We start from the raw sequence: 9,253 nt of genomic DNA on the forward strand, positions 1-9,253 counted from the left end.
ACAGCAGTTAAAATCAACACAAGAGTGGGATTAAGGCTACGTGATAGTGAAAAATTGAATTTTCTGGTGTGAATATGCCACAAATCTTTAGCCGTTCATGTGTAACCAGAAGGTACTTTGTGTATTCGGGGTATGTACAGAAGCGTGGGTGGGAAAAGAAGAAAACAAAAGAAAAGCAGAGTCAACGATCCAGTAAGCGCAAAACATGAATTTACATTCATTAAGGAAAGCATCAAGCAACAATAACACAAACTTCAGAACAAGAAAATCATGGAACTGAAACTAGAAGCAGGTAGTTTATTCTGTAACAGCTCCTATTTTCAAATTAAGCGCTGTAGTGTACTTCTCTTTGAGACTTTCGAAATTTGAAGATTCCCATTCTCTATCGTAAAGATTACTCAGCATAATTCATAGGTAAGCTTTCAATTAGGCCTGACGATATTCAAGGTTAAAATAATAGCGGCCATCTCCTTTCTGTCGCTACGTTAATGGGCCGTTCGCGTAGCAGATCACTGTCTAGTGGTCACAAGTCGAAACCTAGACGGTACAGAAGCCGTTCGCGCGATAAAATCAAAGAGCGCGACAGGTATCGTGACAAAGAACGCGACAGGGTACGCATAAGAGGGAACGAAAGGTCGTATCGAGACCGTCATCGTCATGACAGAAGACGGAGGTAAACCGACGGTGTACTTTCTTCAGTACTGTTTCAGAAAAAGAAGTTCGACAGTGTCAAGCTACGATAGTGAAGCAGAGAGGCGAAATCGAAAATCAAAAATGAAGGAAATAGATAGGAAAATAGAAGAGGCTCGAAGGAAAGAAGAAGCTGAAAAACGTGCTCTGGAGCAACGAGAAAAGTAACTGTTTTGTTCTAAAACTTACGCTGTATTGGATCCACAAGGTCTCAGCGGATCGTATGTAAGCCTTGCCACTCAAGGCTTTTGTTAGCTTTAACCACACTTATAAAAATATGCTTTAGGCGTCCTAACCACTGTATGGTTAACAAATTAGACCAAATGCTTGATTTTAGTACATTGAAAATTTTAGTGCTTTATGCTCTGTTTTATTGTGTAAACTTATAAGTTGCTGCGAAACACCAGAATATCTATTCATTTATTTCGGTTTGCACTATCTTTCTATTTCACCATCATAGTAATAGAATAAGTTATGATGACGAAAAATAACTAGATAAAATGGGGTGCCATACTTCAAAATTTATAAGCAATAAATGGGACCAGCGAATAAAAATAATATAGGATTGTAACAAACTTGAATCACTTGGAAATATTAAAAGTGAAATTGTTGTTCATCTCTATGAAGCGAGTAGGTATAGGCAATATATCTTAACTATGTTGATTGATGAACGTTCGTGGCGTTACTAATCGAGTTTCTGTTTTTACTTAGTAATCCATATAGTTTCATGTTTATTTAATAGTTCCTTTATGTATAATCAATAATTTGAAGGGATGATTGAGTGCTGTTGACTTGGATGTGTCCTGTACATTCACATATCGTATTTCATGATTATAAGGTGATAGCGGTGTGTTCTGCAGTGTACTCGCTTAAGCTATGACTTGACTAGATTCAACTAAGTACCATGCCTTGGCATTGAGGTTTCTCCAGATATCAAGCCTGTTAAGACTTAAGGTGGGCAGAGTCAACCCACTCAACTACCTCATTTTCTATGATCAGACTATGCATTAAAGTAAATTAGTTTCAAAGCAAAATTCCAAATGTCAGTAGTTGGGTGTACCACAAAGATTCATGGAACATCAATAAAACATTCATAAGATTTCATTTTGTCTACGTCATCCCCAAGCAAATAAGTTTTCCTCGACTGTTCTCTACACATTGTACAGAAAAACTAGTCTCTTGTAAAGACTGTCAGGTTGCAATTGTCATCAAATTAAGTGAGAGAAGCTTTTGCTTTTAACCAGGTGCCATATTTCTGGAAGAATCTAACATCCTTTGTCTCTGGGTAAAACTTATGTATGTGAAAAAAATCAGCAGAGATTGAGAGAGTAAAAATAAGACTCAGTTCGCTACGTGAGTTCGTTGAATATCTAGAGATCTGTGCTTTCTGTTCAGCGACGTCGAAAAAAAAATTGAGTAGATTAGCTACATTCAAATTCAAACCTTTAAAGATTCTTCTTAGGATTAGTGTTGAGACTAGGTTTCAAAAACCAGTGATGGCTTCCGATACTATTTGTCAGGATAATATGGTCTTCCAGTTCCTAGTATTCTAGAGGAAAACAACCAAATTTTACCATATGTCGCCGATAAATTTTCTCTTGAATGCACCTCAAAGCATTGGTCTTGTAAAATGCTATTTCGTACAAGGCGGTTTTAAACTGATTGAAATTCTTATCAATAATTGAGACGCGCTACGTACGCTAGATTAGCCTATGTTTCATTCATGTCACGGTATTAGATGTGAGGTTGTATGTAACCGAAGCGCAAATCTCCCTCCAACGGCGCTAAAAAAGCATAGTCTTTCGAACTGTGTATGTTGCTGACATTCTGTTTTAAATTGATCATCTTAAACTTTACAGAGTTATGTGTCAGTCTCTTACCGTCTGACCAATTATGAAGTTCAGTTAAATCCTTTAGAGATAGCTTATTGTCATGCTTTCGAATTGCTCACAGTAATTCCGCATCATTAGTAATCATAATCAATCTTACTGACACCAGGCTTTCTAGTCAGTCAAGAAAATTTGTTAGTAAATGATAACAATGAAATAGATTAAATAACCAATCATATATGTATATAAATATTACCGTTAAACTTGGTGAGGATATAATTGGAAACAATGTTGTTTATATATTCTAATTCATATAATCGGTTTTTTTAATATTTCTACTGAAGTTGAAGACACAACACCAGTCTGTGAACTCATTCACCGTTTTGAGTTGTGTATGGATTCACGCTGTACTGTCCGTTATTATGGTACTCATTTACCAAGTCCCATGCCTGTGTAGTTGGCTTCATACTATTGTCTCTTTATGATTGATCGACTGACATCTTTAAGCCACATTTAGTGTGCGCACTAGTATTGCAACTTCCCTGTCACAACTGAAGTAAGCTTACCGGGGCTCGAGCCTTTGACTTTGAAATTATTGTTACCATAAAAGTCAGCAATCAAGTATCCTGGATGATAGATGGAATTTTATTTGTTTAAGATGGATTCGTTCAGTTGTTTATTAGTCTACGCTTGACTCACTCTCCAGACCCAAACATTTTTAGTAATTTATAAGATCTACGCAGTTTCTTTTCCTTCACAGTTTCAGAGCGGAGAAACTTGACTATATATTCATGTTTTTTGGTTCCACGTTTTAGTACTTGTCTGTCAGTCTATGAAAATGTTGTCTACATTTTACAGCAATAGACCATTTTGATATTTATTACTTTTTAACAAAACATGATTATAATATCCTCCATAATTCAGAGAACGACGGTTGCAGGAGGAACGTGAACGGGAGGCGGAAGCAGCCAGGCAGTTAGAAGCTCGTGTTACAGAGGCTTTCGAAGCTGCTTTAGTAGATAGGGCTGAAGACCTCCAGGCTGAATTGGAAAGAAGATATCAAGCGGAAATTGACCGGAGAGTTAAGAATAAACTAGATGAGATCGAACGTGAATACCAAAGCAAGCTGGAAGAGCAGAGACGTATGGAGGTAACCTTGTAAACATTTTGGAGCTAGTTGATAACTTGTTCAGTACTTACGATGCAAAGTCGTTACGTTCAGTTATTGTTTGTTGTTTATGTGTCGCTCAGCATTTTAATTGTTTTATTTGATATAGATTAGCTCGATTGTTTAAAATTTAAACATGGAGATTTTTCTGTTGTCGTTAATATGTAGACAATTTATGTAGATAATGGTAATCTAGGTTTGGAAAGACTGGAGTTATTTCTCGTCCGACATTATTCTGTGTTAGAGAGTCAACGTAAGCACTAAAAGTATTCTCTAAAGGATAAGAATCCACAGGGTCGCAGGGCCTTATAAATTTACTTGTATTTCAATTACATGTCATATTTATTACACGAACATATTTCCATCTACCACTTTTTCGTTTACTGGATCTTCACTTGGCATTTGCTTTTGGCTTTTTCATTGACCGTAATTTATTCGCAACAACTAAGCTATATTTAGTATTATTAGAGTAATTAAATATATACCTGCACACCCTACTCTCTGTTTAGTTATCAGTTAGATATCTCACATTGTGACGTAAAGTGGTAGTAACTTATTGAACGCTTTAAGTACGTTTTGAGAATATGCCTTACGACTTTCGATATTTGCAAAATATTTATAGTGGTCAACTCATTATCTTGCAGGATTTCGTTTATTTTATTGTGAATCAGATTTCCTAGTAGGAAATGAGAGTATTGCTTATGAGAGTATACTTATGATTTAGTTGAATTACCACCTGGTATATTTACCCTAGCTTCTACTAGATCACAATTATTGGAACAAGTAGCCCTCAGTCGTATGATGTACCTTCGCATATCGTTTAAACTTATATAAAGTGTGACAATATCTGTTGAGACTGCGTTATAACACAAGATTTCATAATATTTAATGTATTATGTCCGAACTTACTGTTCGTGGTTCTTAATTATTCCGGATTTTGAGCAAGCTCATAATTTGATTTAAGCTGTTTGCTATAGAAGTATAGATTTTCCTAGAAAATCCCAATTGTTTTATATCGATCGGATGTTAATATTATGGTTTCACATTTATGTTACATGTATGTAAGATATTTTGTTCACCCTTTTATATGTGAAACTGTTTTTAACGTTTCGCCTTATTCCAGGAGGAGGAAAAACGTAAACAAGCAGAATTGGACAAAATACTTGAAGAGAATAATCGCAAACTCATGGAAGCTAGGCGTAGAGAGGTTTGTTTTCTCATCAATCTTTTGTTTCATGCTGAAATAACTCACTTGATCTTAGGATGCATAGTGGGTACGTCTTATCACGACGTAACACAGAAATCATAAGTTACATAAGGCGTAGAGTGAAGTAACATTTTCATTTAAAAAATAAATTTAACGTGCGAAAATATTTCGAGTATAAGTTTATATGCGTGATCAAACCATATTTGTTTTAAATCAAGGAAATTTATTTACCCAAATACCACCAATCAATATAGGTATATTTAAAATATTTGTATTACCATGGTAAATGTTAGTTGGGAAACCTAATCTTCGGTAGTTAGTTCAGAGAAATCTCGTTGAACTAATCTCTGATCAATATCAACGTTTAACGGAATCCGGGATGTGAGCCTTACGGCTTCATAAAGTTAAGTTCCTCTAGTGTAATCATTAACTTGAAAGTATACAGAAATGACCTCGTAGGACTCAAAATGGGTCGCGAAGATGTGACTTTCTTAGTTGTATTTCAATAAGCTGACAGACTAAAAGGAGAAAAAAGGCTGTATACAGAGTTTTGTATACATTCAAAAACCTAATTCCTTAACGTTTATGTGTATCATTCTTCTACGCTTGTATCGATGGTAATTTATCTGCTATAGATCCTTTTTGTATTAGTAAAACCTTTTGTTAAGGTTTAGGTATCAGTACCAAGGTTGGGCTTCATAGTTTCAAATAAATTGAGCATTGTGCAGAGTTAATGATAAATACATTTTTTGTTACATCCCAGTAAGTAGAAAAAATTTTAAGGTAGTAAAAGCTTACTTGTGTGGGTAAAACTTCATAAATAAATGCGGTGAATAGTAGTTTTCCAGAGAAGACTGTTAAATGTATTACATATGAACCACTACCCGGTTATCCTTTATCTTATGATGAAGAATATATGTATCCAACTATTATATATTGCTGCATCTTTGATAACTGCATAGGGTTTCATACCGTTGAAAATCGAACGAACTGAGTCGTTATAAGTTTCGGTTAAAGTTGATTTCAATTACTGTATTTTAGTTTTCTGTCACATTTAACAGATCTATGCACTAAAATGAAACGGATGTATTTTAGGACCTTATGTGACGTTTCCATTGATTGTTGTCTTCTCCTTTCATGCTATTGTCCAATGCGACGCTTCTCTTGCTGCTCATATTACGTTAACTTGAGATTTTATAAATATGTAATAGTATCCCACTTTAATTGTTTACAGCTGTGAACAGTCTCAAAATTCTTCGGGACAATGAAAAAGTACTTGAATTCCTCCTCCATAAATTAGTCGAACTTTGAGATTTGCACTATGGGTTCTTTTTCATTAAAAATCAATCAAGAGACCAATTTTTAATTTCATTGGAGTACTTTCGGAAGACATAATTGTTGAAAATGAAGGGGTGTAGTCGTATAAAAGAAAAAGGACTGCCGTCTTTGCTACATTTCTTAGATTAGTTCATGTCAATCTCGATTCAGGATTACACAAAATCAAACATAAGGGATTTAAGCAGTTAACGTAGATAAATAATAACTTTTTCTCGGTTATTTTCATTGTACTTTTGATATTCTGTGATTTAACCATATCAATCATCTTTTTATTTTATGGAATAAGCTTAATATTTGTTTTCTCTGGTCTTGGGTTATGGCGTATTGATTTCATCTTGCATATTCCTGTCTAGTAGACCCCAAATGCCCTGGTACGGTCGAGAGTGGGGAGAGTCGGCTCCCCCTCTCGAAATGCTCTCACATGGCTACGTGTATACAGCCACTGCCAAAGAAGTCCTACTCACTGCCTTCTCGTGACGGTGTTGTTTACGGAATTGAGAGGACGAAAAGCGAATGTTCGGTGCTTTAACCGGGTTGGTGGATATGGAGGATCCACCTAGGGGAGTTGGAAAACCCTGATTCTAAACCAATGGTGTACATGGGCTCCATGGGACTGCATCTCCTGACGTTGCTCTGCTGCCTTGTGGATTAGACTTGTAGGTCGAAGGCTCGGGGTGTGGCCCGCTAAGACAACCACCTGCTTCGGTCTGGGCACCTGGGCTGTATCCCAGCCCTCACACAAATCAAATTATTTGTGTGATGTATACATATTTGGTGCCTCCTTGTACCAACGTTTATTTGTTTAAACAATAAAAATAATAGCAAACTCAACTCGTCGTTTCCCATCAAACTGTTTTCTTAGAGTTGTCTTTTCGAGAATTCAATGTAGAAAAGTGATAGTATTTCCTCCTGAAGTTTCCTCTGGCTAAAATCATACATATGAACGTATCAATGTATAAGTAAGATTTTTGTTTCGGATTATAATCCATATTTTTTGTAGTTTGTGTAACGGAATCGCACTCTTAAGAACTATTTCGTATCAATGTAACTCAGATTTCATTATCTTTCATCATCAACTTTGTATGTTCATTGAAATAAAATAGCGTTGACTTTTTGTAACTTTTCTATTTATTTTAGGACTATTACCTACAGCCGATTAACGGATCTGCATTATAAAGTTCTGTATATATAATTTTTCCTGATAAAACTTATTCTTCTGTACCTTCATTTTCATTTACCAAATAAAATAGTTTATCAAAATCATCAATGTTTTCAAATTTCATTCGTTTTTCGAGATCGGGATAGATATTTCCTGGAAATTTCTTCTTCCCATATTTTTTTCTTACTGACTGAAATAAAAGGTACTTTCAAGGTTAAAAGCTATCAAAATTCTTGTAATGTTTTTTTCGAAATTGTTATCTATGAGTTCTACACTACATTTTATGCTAATATTCAAAGCAAGTCACAGGAGTTAAGCCGTGTTAAGATTGAGCTTATTGGTATTTTCGGGGTGTGTTTAATCAATAAGAACCGTTTAATTAAATCTGAAACACTTGATGAAAAATGTTGGGCTTTAGAATTTCGAGTTAGTTATAGGTTAAGTGGAATAATCAAGCGATTAATCCGTAATTTAAATGGTATCAAAACAATATGGGATATGCTCCGCGTACGATCGTCAGATGAGATGATATAAACAATGTTACAACATATATGAGTGAGTTAATACTTGACTTGTCACATCCATGTTATCCAGCTTTGTAAATTAATGGTGGTTGGTACGGCCATAGGCCTTGCTTCTTCTGCTACAACCATGTTTTAATCTCCGTTTCAATTTATTTTTACATCGTTAGTTTTTTCACCATACGCAAGTTACTGATGCAAAATTGTGATTTGTAAAGCATTAGAGGACTTTGGGAGATGTATGGTTCTTAGATCATTTTCAGTGGCTCAACAGTTGCTACTCACTTAACTACTGAGGGATTATAGTAAGTTGTTCTCAGGGTTTGAGCTGTACGGAAGTCTGGAAAGAAACATACCTAGATGAGGAGCAATTCTGTCATGCTAAGTATCTATGTACTTATCGCTAGATGTTAGGATCGTGTTATGCTCTGCAAACATCTTATTCATTGTGAAGTGTGTTGTAACTACAGACTAGAGTGGATGCTGATCTGTCCATCTATAATGAAGCCAGGCGCACTTTAGAACTTTGGCATTTTCCATCGTATTATGATCACTTAAACATAAACCCTGTAAATTCCCTCCGTGCATAACAGGTTTCCTTTAACTATCAGATGTTCAGGTTAACAAAGACATCAGTATCCCTACTACATTATATACTTACTTCATTTGACCAAATGGAGCTTAACTTTCTTTCCACCCACATCTCAAGATCCTTAGAATTGTAGTTCTGTAAATAAGCGGTAAATTAGGGAATGTAGCATTTTACATTTAATATAGATATAGCCTGTTCATACATCTTTAAGTCCGTCGAGTATTTGTAAATTTCGGAAATCGAGGTGGCTGCAATGTTTGCTATCTATCAATAAGAATAAGCGTTCCATGTCAACGATTATTCTTACTCTTAATTGGTTGCTATACATACCAGTACTCATAAACCCGGGAACTAGTTACGTAAGTCGAAAACGTATAAGTATGCAGTACCGTGTGTATTAACGTGTATAAACAAAGCTCTTTCCTACTCAATCCATGTTGAGATCTGAGGCTCAGTGTGCTAGATTAAAATGTGATGCTACGTCTGTTTGAAGTCCTTTTGGTTCATATTCTTTGGATGTTGATATCGTTACAGTTCATTCAGCGCTATTAGCGCTCTATTCAAAAAGACAGTGGTATTCTTTCTCGTTGAGTTAATTAATTGTTTTGATCGTAAATTACGCATCAAAACTACTGTTTACACTTTAATCGCATCTACCCCAGTTAAAGTGATATTGTATTGAGTTTTTCGATTTTGCTTTTGTGTATTTATTGCATCGAAGCATACTTGGTCGACTTTTACTTGATTTA

The 9,253-nt window shown here is 35.4% G+C and overlaps 2 protein-coding genes across 3 annotated transcripts; one reads left to right on the plus strand and one right to left on the minus strand.

The window, feature by feature from the left end:
- The first annotated feature begins 311 nt into the window (after positions 1 to 311).
- On the plus strand, positions 312 to 7,492 carry MS3_00004568 (uncharacterized protein). Of its 2 annotated transcripts, XM_035732246.2 has the most exons (6): positions 312 to 414; positions 448 to 673; positions 711 to 854; positions 3,444 to 3,669; positions 4,811 to 4,894; positions 7,370 to 7,492. In XM_035732246.2, exons 2-6 carry the CDS (start codon positions 489 to 491, stop codon positions 7,406 to 7,408), a joined length of 678 nt encoding a protein of 225 aa, XP_035588165.1. In that variant the 5' UTR covers positions 312 to 414; positions 448 to 488; the 3' UTR covers positions 7,409 to 7,492. The 2 variants fall into 2 exon arrangements, with proteins under 2 accessions (XP_035588165.1, XP_051072690.1); XM_051212505.1 differs by having other exon boundaries at positions 711 to 3,669.
- Positions 7,338 to 8,874, minus strand: MS3_00004569 (uncharacterized protein). The gene is made up of 4 exons (XM_051212506.1): positions 8,812 to 8,874; positions 8,679 to 8,768; positions 8,574 to 8,639; positions 7,338 to 7,581 (listed from the first exon to the last, which is right to left on the minus strand). Exons 1-4 carry the CDS (start codon positions 8,842 to 8,844, stop codon positions 7,441 to 7,443), a joined length of 330 nt encoding a protein of 109 aa, XP_051072691.1. The 5' UTR covers positions 8,845 to 8,874; the 3' UTR covers positions 7,338 to 7,440.
- Positions 8,875 to 9,253: the final 379 nt, after the last annotated feature.

Source organism: Schistosoma haematobium, chromosome ZW (genome assembly GCF_000699445.3).
Source record: "Schistosoma haematobium chromosome ZW, whole genome shotgun sequence".
In the NCBI taxonomy this organism is placed as follows: Eukaryota; Metazoa; Platyhelminthes; class Trematoda; order Strigeidida; family Schistosomatidae; genus Schistosoma; species Schistosoma haematobium.